The sequence below is a fragment of the Sphaeramia orbicularis genome, chromosome 20, assembly GCF_902148855.1.
Source record: "Sphaeramia orbicularis chromosome 20, fSphaOr1.1, whole genome shotgun sequence".
Lineage (NCBI taxonomy): Eukaryota > Metazoa > Chordata > Actinopteri > Kurtiformes > Apogonidae > Sphaeramia > Sphaeramia orbicularis.
The window spans coordinates 29268788-29293664 of NC_043976.1; the positions used below are offsets into that span (position 1 = coordinate 29268788).

General features: G+C 33.7%; 1 protein-coding gene across 1 annotated transcript in view; it reads left to right on the forward strand.

Annotated features, from left to right (window-relative positions):
* LOC115411401 (cadherin-10-like) overlaps positions 1-24877 on the forward strand; it is a 64505-nt gene that overhangs the window by 31606 nt on the left and 8022 nt on the right. The window contains exons 4-11 of the mRNA XM_030123514.1: positions 5560-5679; positions 7426-7593; positions 7750-7931; positions 11504-11757; positions 17534-17670; positions 17779-17900; positions 20613-20721; positions 20921-21172. Coding sequence (XP_029979374.1) covers positions 5560-5679; positions 7426-7593; positions 7750-7931; positions 11504-11757; positions 17534-17670; positions 17779-17900; positions 20613-20721; positions 20921-21172 — 1344 coding nt within the window. The remainder of the gene's footprint in view (positions 1-5559; positions 5680-7425; positions 7594-7749; positions 7932-11503; positions 11758-17533; positions 17671-17778; positions 17901-20612; positions 20722-20920; positions 21173-24877) is intronic.

Sequence of the window (24877 nt, forward strand, 5' to 3'; positions counted from 1 at the left end):
TAAAAACTGAGAGTGGGAGCAATTTTTACTTTGTGTGCTATTATTTTCTCTCTAAGGCGATACTTCCATTAGAGAAGCATTTTCTGTCTGCCTCTAGTAGCGACGATTATGTTGAAAAAAAGAAAAAGGGGAAAAAAAAAAAAAAGATCTGTAGTAAATTCAGCTTGAATTTGAGGCTTTTGGAAACACACAAAGCTTTATTTGTCAGTGAAGATGCACTATTATAAGAGGAAAAGTAAGATACTTTAGGAGTGATCTTGTACTTACAGTTAAATGTAGAACAAATATTTTAGTAGCAAACATTGGGTGAAATGACAGATCACTTTAGCCTCATTCATTTTTTATTAGTACATCCAGACTGATTTTAGAAAGTCTGGACACCAAAAACACATTAAAAAAAATAAGGGTTGGCAAACTAAGTCCAGACCACATTTGGTGGAGGCTTGAAATACATTTCCAATGGGATTTTTGCAAAAGCATCACAGTCTGGCTGCTCAGATTGGTTTCAAAGAGTTTTCTCCGTCGACAATAACACAACAACACAATGGCAATAACGACTGCAGTTTGACAGTGTGGTTGTTTGTAGGTTGAGATGATCGACTGGTTTTCAGGCGTATGTCATACAAAGTGGTGTCATCGGTAAAGTTATGTAGTAACTGTAGAAGCCAATAATGTAATACCGGCCGATAACACAATCAGTTTGCCATTTTAAACTGTAATAGGCCAATAACGTAATATCTGGCCAATACCATAATAAAAGTCCTGAACCGATAGCGCAATCACTTGTGGCTAATAACGTAATAACTTATAACATTATTGGCTGGTTATTACATTATTGTGTCATCGGCAAAGTTATGTAGTAACTGTAGAAGCCAGTAATGTAATAACAGCCGATAATGTAATCAATTTGCCATTTTTAAATTGTAATAAGCCAATAATATAATATCTGGCCAATAACATAATAAAAGTCCTGAACCGATAGCGCAATAACTTTTGGCCAATAATGTAATAACTTATTACATTATTGGCTGGTTATTATATTATTGTGTCATCGGCAAAGTTATGTAGTTCAATTCAATTCAATTCAACTTTATTTGTATAGCCCAATATCACAACAAGGTTATCTCAAAGGGCTTTACAGAGTCAAATAAAAACAGTCAAATAAACAGCAAGAAAATGAGTAGTGTCCAGGGCATCCCCCGTCCTTAGTGCCATTTTTAAAATGTAATAAGCCTATAACGTAATATCTGGCCAGTAACATAATAAAAGTCCTGAACCGATAACATAACTTTTGGCCAATAACGTAATAACGTGTAATGTTATTGGCTGGTTATTATGTTATTTGCCTGGTAGAAAAAAAATTCTTTGCAAATGTAATATCTGGCCAATAATGTAATAGAAATCCTGAACCGATAACGTAATAACTTTTGGCCAGTAACGTAATAATTTATTACGTTATTGGCAGGTTATTACATTATTGTGTCATCAGCAAAGTTATGTAGTAACTGTAGAAGCCAATATTGTAATAACGGCCAATAACACAATCAATTTGCCATTTTTAAAATGTAATAGGCCAATAACGTAATATCTGGCCAACAACATAATAAAAGTCCTGAACCGATATCGCAATCACTTTTGGCCAACAACGTAATAATTTATTACATTATTGGCTAATTATTGCGTTATTGTATCATCGGCAAAGTTATGTAGTAACTGTATAAGCCAATAATGTAATAACGGCCGATAACACAATCAATTTGCCATTTTTAAAATGTAATAAGCCAATAAGGTAATATCTGGCCTGTAACGTAATAAAAGTCCTGAACTGATAACATCATAACTTTTGGCCAATAACGTAATAATGTATAACATTATTGGCTAGTTATTATGTTATTTGCCTGGTAAAAAAAAAAATCTTTGCATATGTAATATCTGGCCAATAATGTAATAGAAATCCTGAACCGATAACGTAATAACTTTTGGCCAGTAACGTAATAATTTATTACGTTATTAGCAGGTTATTACATTATTGTGTCATCGGCAAAGTTATGTAGTAACTGTAGAAACCAATATTGTAATAACGGTTGATAACGCAATCAGTTTGCCATTTTTTAAAATGTAATAGGCCAATAGCGTAATATCTGGCCAATAACATAATAAAAGTCCTGAACCGATATCGCAATCACTTTTGGCCAATAACGTAATAATTTTTTACATTATTGGCTAATTATTGCGTTATTGTATCATCGGCAAAGTTATGTAGTAACTGTATAAGCCAATAATGTAATAACGGCCGATAACACAATCAATTTGCCATTTTTAAAATGTAATAAGCCAATAAGGTAATATCTGGCCTGTAACGTAATAAAAGTCCTGAACCGATAACATAATAACTTTTGGCCAATAACGTAATAATGTATAACGTTATTGGCTAGTTATTATGTTATTTGCCTGGTAGAAAAAAAAAAATTCTTTGCAAATGTAATATCTGGCCAATAATGTAATAGAAATCCTGAACCGATAATGTAATAACTTTTGGCCTGTAACGTAATAATTTATTACGTTATTGGCAGGTTATTACATTATAGTGTCATCGGCAAAGTTATGTAGTGACTGTAGAAGCCAATATTGTAATAACGGCCGATAACGCAATCAATTTACCAATTTTAAATTGTAAAAGGCCAATAATGTAATATCTGGACAATAACGTAACAAAAGTCCTGAACCGATAACGTAATAACTTTTGGCCAATAACGTAATAACTTATTAAATTACTGGCTGGTTATTACATTTTTTGCCTGAAAAAAATAAATGTTTGCAAATGTAATAATTGAGTCAATAACGTAATAATATACTAATATCACTTTAACTTTGTATTATTGGATATAACTGTGAAAATGCATTCTGTCTCTGCCTCTCTCCCAATCACGTAATAAGTAAGTAAGTAAAGTAAGTAAATTTTATTTATAGAGCACTTTTCACAGACAGAGTCACAAAGTGCTTTATCAATTCAAATCAGAATCAAATTAAGTTTACAGAGACCCAACAGAATCCTTCAGGAGCAAACACTTGTGATTGGTGACAGATGATTGGTAATAACCAGCCAATAACGTAATAAGTTACAATGTTATTGGCCGAAAGTTATTACATTATCGGTTCAGGACTTTTATTACGTTATTGGCCTATTACATTTTAAAAATGACAAATTTATTACATTATCGACTGTTCTTACATTATCGGTTGTTATTACATTATTGGCTTCTACAGTAGCCTATGCAGATAAGCGAGTGTACACTAAAGATGCACGATTAATCAAACTGCAGTAGCTTGTGCAATTATCACAAGTTATCACAAAAAGCTACATTTTAAAGGGGTCACATTTTGCCAAACCTACTTTTATTAGTGTTTGTGTATTTGGACCCTAATAGTTCATAAAGTTTGAATTTGAACCCTCCAGGTGCTGCAAAGCTATCTTTATATTCATTTTGGAAAAATCAAGTGGATTTCTACAACCCGTTTGAATTCCTTCTTAATTTATTACATTTTATTGCGAGATACATCACAACATTTGTACATATAAGGTCAAGACTTCCAACAAATATTTCTCCGAGTACGACATAATTGTTTCTCAGCACCAGCGGTTGTAGTCCATACTGAAAATATGTCCGAACTTTGAGCCGATTACCTAAAATGTTCAGTTGTTGGTTGTATTAATGAACACAAGAGGCTGAACAGGACAAAAGCACAGCCAACAACCTGGAGGGGGTGGGGTGTGAAGTGGCTCATTTGCATTTAAAGGGCCAGTGTTCAAAACAACCTTTCTGGTGTCATTACTCAGAAATAGGGTTGAAGATGGACCTGTGGAGTTGAATTAATGAAGAATTCAGACCCAACTATAGCATTTACAGTTAATGAAGACCACAGGGAAATGGTTTAAAATGCATAATTCCATTAAAAAAAAAAAATTTGCAAAATATAACTCCTTTAAGGGTCCAGTGAGTGTATAATTTTTCAGGCTTATATCATAAAAAGTGGTGTCATCGGCATAGCTATTTAGTTACTGATGGGTATGTCATTAGCAACCTATGCAGAGAAGTATGTCTACAATAAAGATGCACAGTGTAACTCCTGTTTGCATTATCCACAAAATTCAAACAGCATCCAAAAAACTGAGATCCTGACCTTTCCGACACTATGTAACACTTTACGGCAACAATGTGGGACTATTACAAGTAGAAGGGAACTGTTTCAGAGACTTCCACACAGGCTAAAAAACGCCTGGAAATAATAAACAATTCGAAGCCATAATATGGATAGTGAATGTTCAACACCAAAAAGCATGTTTGAGCAGATGTAAAATAATTGAAAGTTTATTTCTGCAATCTCGAAAAGTTTTATTGTGGACATTTACAGTTTATTCTGATAATAAATATGCTAAAAAACTTCAAATCTGTTTTTTTTTTTTACTAAAACACACTGTTTTATGCATTTATTATTTATAATAATGATAATTAATGGCCAGATATTAAAAATTAAGTTCTTCTTGAAAACAAAGGTGCAAAAGAATTGGCAAAAAAATACAATTTCTGACACTTTTATTGCAAAGAAAACACGAAGACACCTAGGCAGCCTGTTATAATGGCAGGTTTAAAAGGGTAGAGAATGGGGATATTAAGGATGCAGAGACATTGGGATTAGTTGCCATTATTATTATTATTATTATTATTATTATTATTATTATTATTATTATTACCTTTATTTAACCAGGAAAAAAAGCTCGTCTAGCACATAAAATGCCATACATCCATGCTAAATATATACATAAACACAATGAAGACAGTACTAAAAACAAACTTAAAACTGATAACAACATACATATAAAACATCACCATTATTTTAAAAGGTACTAAAAGTATAAAAAATTATGTTCCTTGAAAGAATCTCAAAGCCGAACCCAATCCAATCAATTAGAAAAACATCTACATCCACATTTGTCCTTTTCCCATTGATTTAAAATGACTTTGAATGTATTAAAATAGACCAAGTCCTTTAGTCCTTCTTCCATGTTATGTAAAATGTGCAAAATTTAAGTTACGATCAGTTGTTTGGTGATTTTCCTAAACCAAACAGACTGAAACCACAGTATTGTTCACAACTATCATAACGACTTTTACGCCAATTTGCAGGTTTAGTGATGACACAAACCGATCTAATAATAGTGTGGTCTGATCATCTGGAACAACTGATGTGAGAAAGTAATCTGATTTCCCTACAGTCTGATCAAAGCCTTTATTGTTGTCATCGTGATTGTTTCTGCAGAGACCTGACATTCAAACTAGAGGTCACAAACTACTGAGGTGTTTTAGGTGATCTGCATATTTATGGGGATAATATAGACTGTGCAGAATATATTATCTGTATACAGGAAGACAGGAAGTAAATGAAAATATGTTGAGTTCATAACTGTGTCTCGGTTGAGTGTGTGCAGTTAAAGTGTCTAAGCATTTAAATTGACTTTGCGTGTGTTTTTTTTTTTTTTTTTTTTTTTTTTTTATGCAGGTACATCTGTTGTCACTGTAACTGCCACTGATGCCGATGATCAAACATATGGGAACAGCGCCAAGCTTGTGTATAGCATTCTACAGGGACAGCCGTATTTCTCTGTGGATTCTGAAAACGGTGAGCCAAAGCGAAAAAACACAAAGACGAGCTGGATGCAAGTCACCCTCAACCTCATAAACAGATCCGTTAGCGGCGATAAAACAAGCAGAACAGGGATTTCATCTTCTCTTCAGCGCCGCTAACCACATAAAACGGCAGGTTTTTTTTACTTCATTAATAATGCCTTTTAGTTTTAAATCAAACATTGGGTATTATTTCCTCAGTGCATTTCAAAATATTGATTCAAGTTATTGGAGTCTTTCCAAGAAGTAGATGAAATGATCAATTTAATCACCATGGCGTTTTACCAGCAAACAAGATGTGCAAGAAAAGGCAATGAGCACCATTGATCTAAATCAAACCAAGACAAATACAACAAATACGACTCCCAAAATGAAGTTTTGCTCTAAAGTGGTGATAGTAGTGAGTAATGTTTTCATTTATTTATTTAAGTATTTATTTGCACGTTATAAAACAGCAAGAGAAAAAAGAAAAAAAACCCAAAAACATTCAAACAAATAACATCAGAAGCCAAAAAAAAAAGCTTATGTTGAATACCTCCCTGGAAATAAACATTACACAGGAAAAAAAAAGAGCAAAATGAATTAGAAATACAATATAACTGAAATAATAAACTACAGTAAAAATAATAAAAATGCAAATCAAATGACATATAGCCTTACATTTTTTCATGAATTACAGTCCTTTTCAGATGCTTTTTAAATAATGATAAAGAAGATGTAGACAGATTATTCCAAAGATGTGGTCCAAGATATTTTTTGTGGTCCACGATATTTTTACCTCTGCCAAGTGAAATGGCGGAGGTTATGTTTTCATGATAATAAAATCATAAAATTTTGGTGGTGATGGGGGGGGGGGGGGGGGGTTTGATGAAATTAAATGTCGATTATGGCACAAGGAACAAATGATAAAATTTTGATGGGGGAGGGGGGGATTTTGATGAAATTTTCAGGAAATGTTGATTATGGCACAAGGAACAAATGATAAAATTTTGGTGGTGATGGGGGGGGGGGGGGGGGGGGGGGGGGGGTTGGTGAAATTTTCAGGAAATGTTGATTCTGGCACAAGGAACAAATGATTAAATTTTGGTGGGGACGGGAGGGGGTATTTTGATGAAATTTTCAGGAAATATTGATTCTGGCACAAGGTACAAATGATAACATTTTGGTGGTGATGGTGGGGGGTTAATACAATTTTCAGGAAATGTTGATTCTGGCACAAGGAACAAATGAAAAAATTTTGGTGGTGATCAGGGGGGATGGGGGTCGGATTTTGAGGAAATTTTCAGGAAATACTGATTATGGCTCAAGGTACAAATGGTTAAATTCTGGTGGTGATGGGGGGGGGGGGGTTGATGAAATTTTCAGGAAATGCTGATTCTGGCACAAGGAACAAATGATAAAATGTTGGTGTGGGGGGGGGGGGGGATTTTAATGACATTTTAAGGAAATGTTGATTCTGGCACAAGGAACAAATGATACAATTTTGGTGGGGATGGGGGGATGGGGGGGTTGAAATTTTCAGGAAATGTTGATTCTGGCACAAAGTACAAATTATTCAGTTTTTGTGGTGATCGGGGGGGGGGGGGGGGGGGGGTTTGATGAAATTTTCAGGAAATATTGATTCTGGCACCAGGAACAAATGATTAAATTTTGGTGGTGATGGGGGGACAGCGTTCTGCCTTGGCAGCGGTGTGCACTCTCCAAGTGCTTTTCTAGTTCTTTCTTCTGTTTTTTTTTCCAGGCACTATTAAGACCGCTCTGCCTGGCATGGACAGGGAAGTCAAGGAGAACTATCAGGTTGTAATCCAAGCCAAAGACATGGCTGGACAGATGGGCGGGCTCTCAGGAACTACAACAGTCAGCATCACCCTCACAGATGTGAACGACAGCCCGCCGCGCTTCGCCAACCGTAAGAAACCGCCATACTGATTTACAGCATGACTGATGTGTAGTCATAAACGTCTGAAATGAAGACAAATCTCCGACATGACACAAAGCACACGTACTTAGCGCAAATGCACGACTCGCCGTACTTTATTCCCCTATAAACTTGTCACGTGTACAGATTCGTTCCGTGTGACCGCCGTGGAGTCGACAGAGATCGGAGGCGCCATCGGACGGATCCGGGCTGACGATCCGGATATCGGACGCAACGCCGAGATGGAGTACACTATCGTTGGAGGCCATGACATATTCAATATCATCACAGATCAAACCACACAGGAGGGGGTCATCATAATTAAAAAGGTACTGAAGTTTTCATCATTTCTCTCTCGTAGATACGATTGATTTCATATAATTTACTGCCTGAGGCTTTGTCGTCTGTAACCAACATCAAATATACACTGTAAGAAATAAACCAAGTGAGCTGACATGTTACTATGAACAGCAATCTGAGATGTTTTTAACAAGGGCTGTCAAAATTAATGCAGATTAATCCATCATCATGATTTTTTTTTTTTGTTGTGTGTGTGTGTGCGTTTGTATTTGTGTGTATGTATGTATGTATATAAAGGGTTTATCAAAAAAAAAACTATACATTTTGAAAAATTACCCCCAGCTCCACATTTGATAATTTTTGGAATTTTCTTTTATGGACGTCGGTAGGTAGGGGATTGGTGGATATTTGTCCAAATTTACAGACCCAGGTTTTCATGCATGAGTGAGCAGGGTTAACCCTAACCCTAACCCGGCCTGTCCTCAGTGACAATTTCAGGCCGTGTTGAGCCGCGTTATGTAATAAATTCCCATTATGTAATAAAAGTTCAAAATGTAATAAGAATGTCACGTCATCTTGTAATAAAGCCGCATTATGTAATAAACTGACACATTTTGTAATAAACTATGTCAACACATTACGTAGTAAGTTTTTTCACATTATGTAGTAAGTTATTACAATTTGAGAAATTTATTACAAAATGCACTTGACACATTTTTGTTTAAAAAAAAATGTTATAACATGGTTCATTATGTAATAACAATCCAAATTAATATAATTTCAGAGCAATTTAGAAGAAATTAGTCACAGGAGCTACAGGTAATGGAATCAGAACTTTAACCACACAGTTTAAAGATTAATTTAGCACATTACATTTTCCTGAAAATAAAAATGTGTCAAGTGCATTTTGTAATAAATTTCTCAAATTGTAATAACTTATTACATAATGCGAAAAAAAAATTTACTACATAATGCATTGAGGTAGTTTATTACAAAATGCGTCAGTTTATTACATAATGCGGCTTTATTACAAGATGACATGACATTCTTATTACATTTTGAACTTTTATTACATAATGGGAATTTATTACATAATGCGGCTCAACAGGCCTAAACAAGTTGAATTAACTTTGAAAGGCAGGAACAGCTGCCACAGGTAAAGAAATGAACTTGACATGGTGGCCAAAGTGTTAATGCTGTAACCTGGCAATTTAGTGGAAAACAAGATGGATGCCCGTTGTCCCCTCCCAGGACCTTTGATTGGATTTAAATCCCACCGCTACTTCACACAAACCAGTTTTAACTTGGATTGCGCAATTTGCCCCTGCTCACTAATGGGTCTGTAAATGTGAACAAATATCCACCAATCCTCTACCTACTGACATCCATAAAAGAAAATTCCAAAAATTATCAAATGCGGAGCTGGAGGTAATTTTTCAAAATGTATAGTTTTTTGATACACCGTGTACATACTTTATTTTTCTTTTTTCTTCTCTCCTTTTTTTCCTTGGTGATATTTTATACCTATGTTTAAGTGTAAGTTTGCGTCTCACAAACTCTGTTACGTTTGTCCAGGAGGATAGATGGCTTGTTTTGTGATTTTTTTTTGGTTTTTGTTTTGTATATGTGTTTTGTGTATGTTCTGTTCTGTATAAAAACAATAATTCCTTTTTTTTTTAGACATTTTTTTCTGCATTTTTACTGTAAAAAAAAATCAATAAAAAATAAATGTGATTTTTTTTTTTTTTTTTTTTTTTTAGTTTTTAACACAATTAACCAATCTGCAGTGTAGAAGGACTCTAAACGTCTCTGGCAACGCACTTTGGGCAGTTTGTCCAAGTAGAGTTACCATCACACATAAACAAATGGGCAGTTAATCCACAAGTGACAGGCAGCAGAACCAACCCATAAAGATGGAAGACACTAAACAGCACGTTGGCCTTCTGGATGGAAATATGAGGACAAAAAAAACCCCTCAAAACAGAACAGTCCACTGACATAAAGTATTATACACACTCTGCAGGAAGGAGTTTTCTTTTCACCGAAGCACTTCCATCTTAAAATACCACATTAACGCAAAGTATATGTTAGTCGGGGATTCTGCGACCACTTTGGCTAGCGTGTCGCCCAGCTTGCGACAAACACATTAAGTGCATATATATTCCCTTCTTTCTTCAGTCCGTTTGCTCATGCAAAATGAAACACTATTAATATAGATTAAAAATGAATGATATTTAATTGGGATTAATTGAAATTAATCCACTGCAACTATGTGATTAATCTGATTAAAAATTGTAATCGTTTGACAGCACTACTGTAATTTCTCAGTTTGAGATAAAGTCTATCTATCTATCTATCTATCTATCTATCTATCTATCTATCTATCTATCTATCTATCTATCTATCTATCTATCTATCTATCTATCTATCTATCTATCTATCTACTTTTGACTAAAAATATCAAAATTTAAAATTGCATAAAACAACTGCATATCAGGGTTTGTTTGAGCATAAAAGTAAAAGAAATAGAGAGAAAGGATCATATTTGTAATAATATTTTGAGAAAACTCAGTAGTTCCTAGATTGTTGTAAATTTATGGGGGGAAAAAAAGTCATAAAAAGTCATAAAGTCATACATGATATTGAAAACTTATGATTTTATGATCTAAGAAAGCATTTTATTTTTTACTTGTAATATCTACACCACAATGTCTTATAAAAAATTTACACGTCTAATCTCAAATTTTTCTACATTTTCCTTAATATATTACTCTTGTCCACCTCATTTTCATGCAGTTTTATGCCTTTTAATCACTGGTGGTTTCTACGCATTTAGATTTGACAGATTTTACATGAATCCATACATGTACAAAGTTAATATATGCAATAAATCCAACTTTATTTGATTATCTGGTCTTATATTATTTGTGTGACTGCCAAATATACATTACAATTGTTTATTTGTTTGCTTATGTTCAACCCAAATGTAACTAAAACACATAAATAGGCCTAAAAAACTATTTTAATAGAGAAATGTACCTGTCCACAAAGAAATAAGAACCCTAATATGAGATTTTCACTCAGATTTGCCCAGTTTTAAGTGTGTTTTCATCATGAGATCCTTAAATCATTGACTTTTAAAGGACAAACAGATTAGATATTCCATATTTTGACGTTATTGCCATCCTTTCTGTGGTCCCAATATGGAAGCTCACTCTGTCTCTGTTATTACACTACATTTAACTTCAATACAAGGACAGAACCGAACAGTTTAGGATTATTAAAGAGGCCCCTGATAACGTTTATTCACGTTGGAAAGACATATGACAGAATACAGTTTTGAAGTGCAGTGTGAAATCAGATACCCTAAGCCTGAGAAATGAATAATATAAAACAGCCTTTTGCTAGAAACTCTATTTTAGTTTCCCCTGAAGATCATACAGATCAGTCGTCCTCACTTGGATTTGTAACTTAGAATTTAAAGTCAGAATAAGATAAAGGCAGACAAATGAAATGCAGCGAATTGCCTATCAAAATCCTGGAGGCAGACTGTTTTTATAGAAAAGTCTACAGCTTGACTCTGATGCTCTTTCATCTCCAGGCGCTGGATTATGAAAGTAAGAGGGACTACGAGTTCAGAGTGGAGGTGAAAAACACCTACTTAGACGCCAGATTCATCCACGGTTTACAGTTTAAGGACTACGCCACGGTCAAGGTAACGGTAGAGGATGTGGACGAGCCCCCCATCTTTTCCAGAAACCCGTACATCATCGAGGTGCACGAGGACACGGCTGCCGGCAGCTTCGTCGGCGTGGTGTCGGCCAGGGATCCAGACGCCGACAACAAGGCGGTCAAGTAAGAAACAACATGAACTCTTAAAACCCCCTAACAGTGCCAGACTAATCCACTCCTTTATGACAACACTTCTCAGTCTTTTTCTGTCGAGTCCCCCCTTTGGAGGACGAAAAACCTCCAGACTTCTGAGTAAAACGGCTAAGGGTTAATCTGACCCATTGGTAGTTTTACTGAGAAATAAATTAACCCTGTAAAGACTGAACCATTAAATCACTGACAGAAAATTCCAGTTCTTTGAAAATGGAGCCTTTATTGTTCCTTCTGAACAACCAAAAAAAAAACATTTTTTCAAATATCAATTTCAATGTATGGGTTTCAATTTTGCATCATATTTGATACATCGGGTCTCAATGCTCAAATATTATTATTTTTGAACAAACAAAAACATAATATAACAGAAATGTGTCTAACAAATTTGTAATTCCTTTTCAAAATTGCCAAAGTTCTGCCTCCTTCCTCATTAATGATAATCTTGTAGTGTCACTGGAAAGGCCTCTGGTGAATGAATTCCTCCCCCCTGGTGGATTATCTGTGTATCGCATGTATCTAATTGTATACATCAGGTTTTTCAAGGAAAAAAATGTCACACTGATCATGTAGAGGGCTTCAAAAGTCATGTGTTAAATATGATACATTTGGCGTTATTGGGTTAATAATAAAATAGTCCTGGTAATAATAATAATAATAATAATAATAATAATAATAATAATAATAATAAAAAATATCGCCTAAATATTTCTCTCACTTAGAATTTTCTGGATAATCTTATGCTTAATTTTGAATTTTTACAATTTCAACAAAACTGAATGACTTTGCATAAACCTAAGTATGATTCACTGTAAAATGGGTGTTAGAAGAAAATATATGCATTTCAATTTCTATCTCTTTTCCATTATCAACTGTGATAAATGACATCTTTCAAATCACATGCAAACTGATTCTATTGCCTAAAAACCTCTAATATTTAAACCAAAATAATGCAAAAATGTATATGTTTCTATAGGGGTCAATATGACCTGGTGGCTGTTATAGATATAAATTCCCATATTTTAATCTAGATTTATAAATAGTGGAATGTAAAGGGAACATTTTAGGAAAAGTCAATAGATGGGGAGCTTCTGAGTAAAACACATTGAAAAACAGCTAAGGGTTAATTTGACCCATTGGTGATTTTACTGGCAAATAAATAAATAATGAATAATAGTTTATTATTATTATTATTATTATTATTATTATTATTATTATTATTAATAATAATAATAATAATAATAATAATAATAATAAATATAGCTTAAATATTTCTCTCAACTAGAATTTTCTGGATAATCTTATGCTTAATTTTGAATTTTAACAATTTCAACAAAACTAAATCATGTTGCGTAGACATCAGTATGATTCACTCTAAAATGGGTGTTAGAAGAAAATATATGCATATTAATTTCTATGGCTTTTCACTTGTCAACTGTGATAAATGACATGTCTTTTAGATCATATTCAAAGTATTTTTATTGCCTAAAAACCTATAAAATTTAAAGAGAAATGAAAATCAATGTATTTCTAAAAGGGTACATATGTTTTAGGAAAAAAAAAAAAAAAGCCCCTATTTTAATCTGGGTTTATCCTGACTGTATCAATAGTGAATATAAGAAAACGATTTAAGGAAAACTCAACATTCCGGTCAAGTAAGAAACAGCTGAAGTGTTAAAACCTCAAACGGTGCCAGATAAATCCCGTCTCTACCTTTAAAACAATGGATCTATGCCTCCTGGGAGCAGCTTCTTCCATATGGATCTTTTTGTCCTCATTGCTGGTATTTGATAGTAGCGTAACTTATTGTTCCATCTTTAATTATATGAGAATAAAATCAATACAGAACAAGCAGCACATGGTGGAAATACAAACTCTCTTCTTATCAGGTTTTTTTTTTTTTTTGTTTTGTTTTGTTTTTTGAAGAGAATGAAAATGTGCCCACTTGGCTAAATCTAATCCATCAGCCTAGCCATGTGTCAGTGTGGAGGGGAGGGAAGAAAAGGATATTATTCACGGGTCCCTCCTGGTGATTTCCCTATGGAAGGTGGTGGCGGCCTTGTGAAGTGAATACAGACACTGTTTATTTCCCAGAATTATGTAAGCCCTCTGTGGCACTGCACAAAGTCAAAGTGAAAGAGACTAATTTGCTCGATCGATTCTCACAGCTCAGTGCCGCCTTTCCACACATATGGCGCCTGCCCATCTCCGACACAGCGATACGCCACTGTCTGCCCGTGCCACATGGCGTATTGTGTTGCATATTTAAATTTCAGTGGAATCTTCAAGTTGACTATGACAAATGAGCAGGCACTCGGAGGGGATGTGTCATCTTCTGACAACGGAGAGCAAGAGATATATTTGCTTTTGGGGACGTTGAGGGATGAAGTCAAGAAGTGTTAAGTGTGTTTGTCGTGCGATGAGAGACACAATCTGTTTACTGTTCAGAAATTACAATCTTTTTTCTGCACGTATAGGGCGTTTCATCTCCTAATGATGCACGTCACGCCTGGTGGAAACAAAGGCAGGTTTTTTGTATATTCCGTGAGAATATCGGTTATATAAAATGACCACACGGGGGCGCCTGAGATGCTCAAAGTGTATGTTAAACATCACGTCTGAAAAAGTAAAATTTGCTTCTGTTTTTAAGAGGGAAAAGTAATCGCTGCTATTCCAAGCTGTAATTAGAGATGTCATTTAAATACAATATTACACTAATACACCCAAATAATAATAATAATAATAATAATAATAATAATAATAATAATAATAATAATAATAATATTTAAGTGAAAATAGAACAGATGCACATAACAGCACATGGGAAACAAAAGCAGGTTTTCTGTGCATTCACTGAGAATACTGGTTATATAAAATGACCACACGGGGGCGTCTGAGATGCTCAAAGTGTACATTAAACCACACGTCTACAAAAAGTCAAATTTGCTTCTGTTTCTAAGAGTGAAAAGTAATTGCTGCTATTCCAAGCTGCAATTAGAAATGTAATTTAAATACAATATTACACTAATACACCCAAATAATAATAATAATAATAATAATAATAATAATAATAATAATAATAATAATAATCCTACTATAATGGACGTTCTGTGTCCGGCGCGTCTTTGTCCGACGCGTGTCCCAATGTTGCAGCACAGGAGGGCATACGGGTGTAATGCCACTGTTGCACCACAGGAGGGCGCCATCATACAATGGCACCACGGGTACAATGCCGCTAGTAATGATAATAATATTTAAGTGAAAACAGAACAGATGCACATCACGGCGTGTGGAAACAAAAGCAGGTTTTCTGTACATTCAGTGAGAACATCGGTTATATAAAATGACCACATGGGGGCGCCTGAGATGCTCAAAGTGTACTTTAAACCACACGTCTGAAACAGTAAAATTTACTTCTGTTTTTAAGAGGGAAAAGTAATCGCTGCTATTCCAAGCTGTAATTAGAGATGCTGTTTAAATACAATATTACACTAATACACCCAAATAATATAGTAATAATAATAATAATAATAATAATAATAATAATATAAGTGAAAACAGAACACATACATTCACTGAGAACATTGCTTATAAAAAATGACCACACGGGGGCACCTGAGATGCTCAAAGTGTACATTAAACCACATGTCTGAAAAACAAAAATGTGTTTGTAGTTTGAATGGATTAGCTTTTCTACTGGTATGAAGAGTAAGAACAGTCAATAGGGGGAAGGGGGAATATTTGAGAAAAACTCAACAATTTTCTAGATTAGTTAACTATAAGAATTAACTATAAGAAAGAAAATGATACAAAAAAAACCCTCAGTTATATTTTCTTGCAAATTTTTGTGTGAATTTTGTTCAATTTATTCTCTAATACCATCTGCATGAAGCTCAAACTTCAGATTAAATCACACATTCAGAATAAAGATTTGCACATGAACACACTTGCTTCAAAAATGTCTATGTGAATGGTTTAGCTGTTCTACTTTTATGAAAAGTACTCAAACTGCGATCAGAGATGCCATTTAAATACAATAATACAGTAATATTGATTGATTGCCTGATTGAAATCTTTGTTTTAGAACATGTAGACTGTGAAATCAAAACAAAACCAACCAACAAAATATCAGTCATGATACATAAAATGTTGATAAGCAAACAGAAGAAAAAAAGAAAATGTAAAAAATTAAAATAAATAAAATTAAACATGCTTGAAAAGGAGTAGGAAGAAGTAAAAACTTAAATACTCCTACCCCCAATCTCTATTCCTTATGATCTCTATATAGCAATTATTATTTTATATGAACATCAATATAATAATAATAATAATAATAATAATAATAATAATAATAATAATAATAATACAATATAACACATCCTTATTCCTATATACATTAGTATAATATAATAAAAACTAAAAAACAAACAAAAACCAAAAACACACATACATATAATATAAATACATATAATATTCTATATTGTCCTATATAGTACTATAGTAATAATATATTCATATATCCACATTTAAAAAAGATATTATCAACACATATGTGGCAGAGCCCCACTCTGAAACCTACCAGATTCCCCCCCTCTATATTTTGTAAAAATCATTTGTTTGCATTTGTTTTTAAACTGTTTGATGTTTATACTCCCAAATAATGCTAATAATGCTAATAATAATAACATTTAAGTGGAAACAGAATACGAAATAGGGGGATGAGGTAATATTTTTGATAATTTGAAGAAAAAATAAAATAAAATTAATACTGTACATTACAAGAAAAAAAATCTGAAAATCATGCTTTTTCTTGCTAATTTATGACTTGAGAGAACATGACGTTTTTGTCTTGCAGATTTTCCTCTTTATTCTTAAATAGAATCTCCCTAAAATGCTCAAACTTTGCATTAAACCATACATTTGTTACAGAAGCACATATTAACTTCAAAAACTTGCTTGTGTTGTTCAGACTCTTCGTTCGACTTCTAACAATTAAACGCTGACAACACGTTTCTACTGATAATTATTTGCTAGTATTTACAATATGTGTCTGAGTTTATTGTGTTTGCTTTTGATTTTTATTCCTAATTATGGCAGGATGTGCTGACTGTAAATGCATTTAATATTCTGCTTGCTTTAATCTTTATTTGGTAAGCGCTATTTTGAAACTTTTCCAATTCACGTCCAGCTGTCTAAACATATTTCATGTATACGCAAAAACCATAAGGAAAAGCTTATTTCTTATTACATAAACGCTAGTCTCCCCAGTTTCATTAATTTTCTCATTTTATTTGCAAATTTCCAACTTGTAACAAAAAAAGGATTAGCCATAGTTGCAGACAAAGTAAATACACAAATTGCATTTTTCTTTTCATATCCAAACCTTGTCCATACAACAAAAGGAGTCCCTAAATTAGGTACCAGCTCCTGGATTTGTCCTACTTTTTTTTTCCCAGAATTACCTCATTCTGCATCACGTTCACTTTCCTTCATATTTGTTTGTATTGCCTTGTGCAAATGTGTATGTGGAAGAAACAAAGCATGGCCCAAACGTCCAAAAATGATCACCGTAAATAGAGTAACGCACAATAAAATAACCAATTGAAAACATCTGTTTCGTATTATGTTCTATTATGTGATATATATTATCATGTCACACAGCCCTATATGCACTGGATTAACAGATGTTACTTTGTTAATGAGGGGGAAATTAAAAAAAAAAAAAAAAAATGCTGTTTTTTTCCCGCAGATACTCCATCGATCGGCATACGGATCTGGAGAGGCTGTTCCACATCGACTTGGTGAATGGCACAATAACAACACTGAAATCACTCGACAGAGAAATGTCCAAATGGCACAACATCTCAGTGGTGGCTACGGAAATAAGTAAATATTATTTCACATTAAAACACACAATCAGTCGCGTATGGACTCTGCGATGATTCTGCTTTTATTAACCCTTACGATTTTGCTTTTTCTTTTTCTTTGACTTAGATAACCCACGTCAGACAACTCGAGTGCCTGTTTTCATCAAAGTTTTGGATGTAAATGACAACGCACCTGAATTTGCAATGTCCTACGACACCTTTGTTTGTGAGAATGTCAAAGCAGGACAGGTAACGTTCAGGATTTGTGTTTAACCCTTAGGGGTCTGAGGCTTTTTTGGCCGTTTTTAAGTACTTTTGACTTTGCCTTTATATACTATATAAAGAAATGTTTACTATACCCATGTTTGGTATCTTTTTTTTTTCAGCACAACTTCATCTATCTCATCTGTCTATTATTTTTTTCACTTTAACCTACTATATCAAGATAAAAGGACAAAAAACAAAAAATATAAAATCCGATTTGAAAAAAAATGCATAATTTACTGCATAAATAACACAAAGATACTTAATGAACCTTTGCAAAGACTTTAAAAGTGAATATTGGTTCCAGATATTAGGTATACAAAATCTAAATTGTAATAAATTAAAACTAGCATATCTTTACATAGGCGTTTTCTTTTGTCGTTATCCGGCTTCTGCAGAGCTTGATGATAGGCTTATTATTTGAATCAGGTGTGTTGGAAGAGGGATGCATCTAAAACATGCAGGATACCCAGCCAGGATGTCCATGTGGGCCCCAGTAGGGTTACAACTGGGCTGCATATAAGGGTCCCATGTGGGTTTGTCCACAGTTTCCATGGTGACCCCACATGTGTTTGCCCATATCAGAATCAGAATCAAAATCAGAATCAGAATCTCTTTATTGTCACTGTAACAAGTACAACAAAACTGAGGTAAAGCTCTCCGGTTCAGTGCAAGAATTTACAGACAGACGACAAATATCAGTAAAACAACAACAAATATCAGTAAACAAATAATAAAAAGTATTGCAAACCAAGATATTTGTAAAACATAGAATTTAAGTCGCGCAAATAACATGAGAAGTAGTGCAGATGACATGAAAGATAAATATCGTGGGATAAATAGTGTGAAGAATAAATAATATAAGATATTCAGATTTCTGATTCTGATTCTGATATGGGTAAACACATGTGGGGTCACCATGGAAACTGCAGACAAACCCAAATAGGACCCTTATATGCAGCCTAAATGTAACCCTTCTGGGGCCCACATGGACATGCTGGCTGGGATACCAGGCCCTCAAGGACCAGGACTGGTGACTCCTGATCAACATGATCAGAAAATTAAATATAGGAAAATACCTGATTTTCACTGAGAAAAAAAAAAAAAAAAAAAAGCAAAATACAGTGGGTAATTTTGTAAGAAATGGCAATAAATCACTTAAGAAATATAGAATGTAGAGAAAAATTCATTTGAGAACTGACACCAAAGTAGCTCTAGGTCTTTATGGGTTAACACTCGGGATGGGAAACTCACTTCCTGCCTGCTTAACGATTCTGCTCGTCAGTTCCGCCTTCGTTGCACATGCATGATGACATCACATGTACGCCACAAACATCCTGCCCCCTCAAATAAAAGTTTCTGAGGGTAGGGAAAAGGAAAATGAGGTGCACAACAGTGGGACAAAGAGGAATTGGTAAAGTGTCTTAAGTTTCACTTTCACTTTGTACGGTTGTACGGTGTGACCCCACCACAAACCAGGCCTGGTGACATCTGTTATTATTCGTGCACACTGTATATGTGGCATTTTCTGTGCAGAAATGGAAACATAAAGACAGTTAATGCAAACAAATCTGTTTTTACTCTTTCATTCCCTCACCACATTAGAATCCATAAGAGAACTGATAAGGAACTGAGTCGATAAGCTAAATCGATAATGGAATCAGAATTGTTAAATTCTTATTAATTCCCATCCTTAGTTAAGACTATGTACATCATATATAAGAAGGATGTGTAAAAGCACAGCATGTACAGTACAGTTAAAAATAAAAAATAAAAAATGGAAACAATTGCTGTAGAAATGCATACAAGCCCCTACATTTGGAATAATTGTCTATTAAATCTCTTATTATATATTCATGTATATTTCTTCTAATTATCAGTGATAACACTGGGTTACTAAAAAATGTTTTTTGCAAGTTGTCTAGGTTTTTTCAACTGAATTAGGACCATTTTGCACCGCTAAATCCAAAAATGACATCTGTTTTTCTCAATCAGGTCGGGTTTTTTTGCTAATTTGATTTTGAAAAATTTGATCTTCTCACAAAATTGATTACATTTTTGTGACTTTATTAGTTGATTTTTTTTATATAGTTCTCACCCAAAATAGGTTTTAAGAGAAAAAAAAATCATTTTCTAACAGGATTCCTGTTAGGTACAATGGTGTATTCACCGCAGACGTAGCAGAATATGTCAGGCTTATTTTTGCAAGGTCTTCTAGTCGAAGCCATTTCAATCACCTGTAATATTAAAAAAAAACATTAATCATAAATTGGCAAAAATAAAATCTTCAGAACTCGTTTATTGCAAGAAATATGAAATAATTTTGTATCATATGATGTGAAAATGCCCATAAATGTAAGCAAAAATGTTGAAAAGCCAATATGTAGCATAGTTCAGAAAGTTGACCTGATTGAGCAAAATTAATGTGATTTTTGGATTCAGCACACCAAAAAACTTAAACAATAAATTTGTTGTTGACCAGTGTAATATTTGTCGAGTACATATTGTACACATATTGTTTGTTCTCGTACAGTGTTTTAACGACATTGCGTTCTTATAGCTATATATTTGTAGTATTGATCATTTCTTCCTTGCTATTTTTTCTCATACTTGCATGAAGAGACGGTAACTGCAAAATATTCTCAAGGATTAATAAAATAATTTGATTTTGTATGTTTTTGCTTTTTCTGTTTCCAGCTTATACAGACGATAAGTGCCGTCGACACAGATGAACCTCTCGTCGGACACAAGTTTGTGTTTAGTATAAGTGCGAGCAACCCAAACTTCACTATTGTCGACAAGGAAGGTAACAAGTAAATTAAATTAACCCATCCTTATATGAGCACAAATCTGCCGGATGCTTTTTCTGTCGTCATCCAGCTTCCTAAAAGGATGCCAGGAAAACTGAATACCGACGCAAAGTCATATAAAAAGCTGCCTGTCAGAGTATACAGCGAGAAGCATCTCATCGCTTACAAGCTTTTCCTCTTTGGATCTTCCCGTAGATAACACTGCCAATATCCTGACACGGAGGGGAGGATTCAGCCGGCGTGAGATGAGCATGTACTTCCTGCCTGTAGTGATCTCAGACAACGACTACCCCATTCAGAGCAGCACTAGTACGCTGATCGTGCGCGTCTGTGCTTGTGACAGCCGTGGAAACATGCAGTCGTGTAACCCCGAGGTCCTACCGTTCTCAGATGGTCTCACAACTGGAGCCCTGGTGGCCATCTTGCTCTGTGTTATTATCCTCCTCAGTAAGTACGCCGTGTGCGAGCATATGTCAGCGGCCGTGTTGATCCGAAACCGCTCAACCATTAACGTGCTGTTTGTCATTCTTCGTTTGGGTAAAAGCTTTGTCAGAGCCACCATCTACTCAAATGTTAGCTCGAGAACAGGCCTCTCAAGCTGTGGAAACACCCAAAAACCAAAACCGAAATACTTTAACCCCGTAACACAGTGGTTTCCAACCTTTTTTGGCTCGAGACCCCATTTGAAAATCAAAAATTTCTGGCGACCACAGACATTCAAAACAGAGACATTTTTTTTTTTTTTGCTAAAATTAATTGGTTTTTGATCATGTAATAGTTTTCTATACTATGTTGCAAATAAATGTTAATTTTAGGCAACATTTAGGCTATATAATGTAAATTTTTATGAGTAAGTTTTAATTTTATTTTTTTTTTAATAAATTATTAGAAATTTCAGGTGACCCCAGACATTCAAAACAGACTTTTTTTTTTTTGCTAAAATTAATTTGTTTTTGATCGTGTAATAGTTGCTATAATATGTTGCAAATAAATGTTAATTTTAGGCAACATTTAGGCTATATAATGTAAATTTTTATTAGTAAGTTTTATTTATTTATTTTTTTTAAATTGTTAGAAAGTTCAGGTGACCCCAGACATTCAAAACAGAGACTTTTTTTGCTAAAATTAATTTGTTTTTTGATTATGTAATAGTTTTCTTTACTATGTTGCAAATAAAGGTTAATTTTAGACAACATTTAGGCTATATATTGCAAATTTGTATTACTAAGTTTTAATTTTAATTTTTTTTTTTTTTTTAATAAATTATTAGAAATATCAGGTGACCCCAGACATTCAAAACAGAGACTTTTTTTTGGTTAAAATTAATTTGTTTTTGATCATGTAATAGTTTTCTATACTATGTTGCAAATAAACATTCATTTTAGACAACATTTAGGCTATATATTGTAAATTTTTATTAGTAAGTTTTCTTTTTTTTTTTTTTTTTTTATAAATTATTAGAAATTTCAGGCGACCCCAGACATTCAAAACAGAGACTTTTTTTTGCTAAAATTAATTTGTTTTTGATCATGTAATAGTTTTCTATACTATGTTGCAAATAAATGTTAATTTTAGACCACATTTAGGCTATATAATGTGAATTTTTATTAGTAAGTTTTAATTTTTAATTTTTTTGAAATAAATTATTAGAAATTTCAGGCGACCCCAGACATTCAAACAGAGACTTTTTTTTTTACTAACATTTATTTGTTTTTGATCATGTAATAGTTGCTATAGTATGTTGCAAATGAATGTTAATTTTAATAATAATAATAATAATAATAATAATACATCGGTTTTATATAGCGCTTTTCTAAGTACTCAAAGACACTTTACAATAAACAGCCAAGGGACAAACATACATGAAACCGGTAAACAGATACAGAGTTAATACTAAATGGTAATCAAAAAAATGTGGAGTTTGGAATTATAATAACAAGAATTTCTCATTCTTTAAGGTTCAACTGGACCAGTTTTGCTTCAAAAGAACAAAACTAGCCCAGTTGAACCTAGAAAAATGGAGTTGTCATTGTTTATAGGTTATTATGCTATTATTTTATTGTAGATCATATTGTTCTGTATTTGGAACCTGAACTAAAATGAGTTTAACACCCTTAATTGTTGATATCTTCAGTGTAATTTTTGCACTTCCTAAATTCATCCCGCGTCTGCCAGATTGGACCAGTTTTGGCCTCCGGGCCGCATGTTTGAGACCCCTGCTCTGATCCAGTGTCACTTTGCATATAAAGTATATCATACTGAGAGTATCAAGGACACTGGAGCCTCAGCATTTTCTGTCTCAGATAACAAAGCCTGGAGATTTTATTCACTTCCTTTTAACATGAGCAGCTGTTAACTCTGCAAAATCCAATTAATCTGCACTTCATTAGTAGTAACATCTGTATTTTGTGAGAGCTTGATAGTTATTATCATAAACAATCTAAATGCGATAAGTTTAGCTGCATTTTGTAATTAATTATTATATATTGTGAAGGTTCAGATTCAAATGTAGTTTATTTATTCCATGTTAAAAATGTCATTGCAGATACTTTGAGTACAGACAACAATATTTATAGCAATAGCAATTTAGGAAAAGTGCAAATTCAACTGTTAGATACGAGTAAATTTACTTAAATGAAGTACAGTAGAGTATTTATTATTTGGCTTAGATGTGATTAGTGGGTTATATACTCATTAATTGTTAACTGATTTTTTTTCCAGCTTGAAAATATTGTTATTGATTGACATGATTGACCTAATGTGGAAATATGAAAGGTTTAATCTTAAACTCCTGTATTTCAAAATAACCACCCTAATATAATAATTTCAGTTAGATTGCATATTTGCTTGTTTGGGGGTTATTATGCGAAATAAAAGTGGAAATCTGTAATATTCCAGTGACTTATTCTTTGACAGCTTCAATAACATGCATGTATGTGTTAGCATACAGCAGCTCTCTCCCACAAAAGGGTCTAATGGCTCCATTCATTAGCAAATAAATAAACCCACTTAACAAAAAAACTCTGTATATTCCGCTTGTAAAGTAGGTCGCATGTTACACCCCAGCATCCGAAAGCACCACTTCAGCCCTCTTTGTGATCTGGAGCAGTAACTGTGCATGGTGCCTATCATTTTCCCTCGTAAAAAGCAAAAATATATAGTGCTTACGGTCAAGGATGTATTAATACGTAATGGGTTTTAACAATTACAGAGCTATACCATGCCTGACCAAGCGTAACGCATGACAGGAGTATTTTTCGGCTTAGCGGACCTTGTGAATGTGCAACGTCTTATTTACTATTTAACCCTTTTAAATCTGCCGCCTATGTGTCTCCATGTTTTCTTTGCAATAAAAGTGTCAGAAAAATTTGTTTTTTACCAATTCTTTTGCAACTTTGTTTTCAGGAAGAACTTAACTTTAGATATCTGGCCATTAATTATCATTATTATATTCTGTTGGGTTTCTGTAAATTCGCTTATAGCCTGGTTTTGACCAACTCTAAAGAAAAAGCGTCATTTTGTTGTGATCTGGCGCTATATAAATAAAATTTGATTGAGTGATTTGATTGGTTTTCCCCTGTAAGTCGCTTTGGAAAAAAGTGTCTGCCAAATGCATAAATGGAAATGGAAATGTTATAAATAATAAATGCTTAAAACAGTGTGTTTTAGCAAAAAAGAAAAAAAAAAAAACGGATTTGTAGTTTTTAGCATATTTATTATCAGAAACAAATGTAAATGTCCAAAATGAAACTTTTTGAGATCGCAAGAAACAAGCTTTTCAGCTATTTATATTTAATATCTACATTTAATGGTAGAATACTTTATATAACTAAGTACAGTAAATATATGATACTTAAAGATTTTAACTTGAGTATCATTTCAGTTGGTGACTTGAATATTAACTATATTAATTTTGTGGTAGGGTACCTGTACTTATACTCAAGTATGGCTTTCCAGTACTTTCTACAACACTGCGCTTCCTCTTTCTTTATGAGGTTTCACAGACTTTGTGAATGTGCAACGTCTTATTTACTATTTAACCCTTTTAAGACTGCCATTCTAACAGGCCACCTATGTGTTTTCATATTTTCTTTGCAAAGTGTCAGAAAAAATGTATTTTTTTACCAATTCTTTTGCACCTTTATTTTCAGG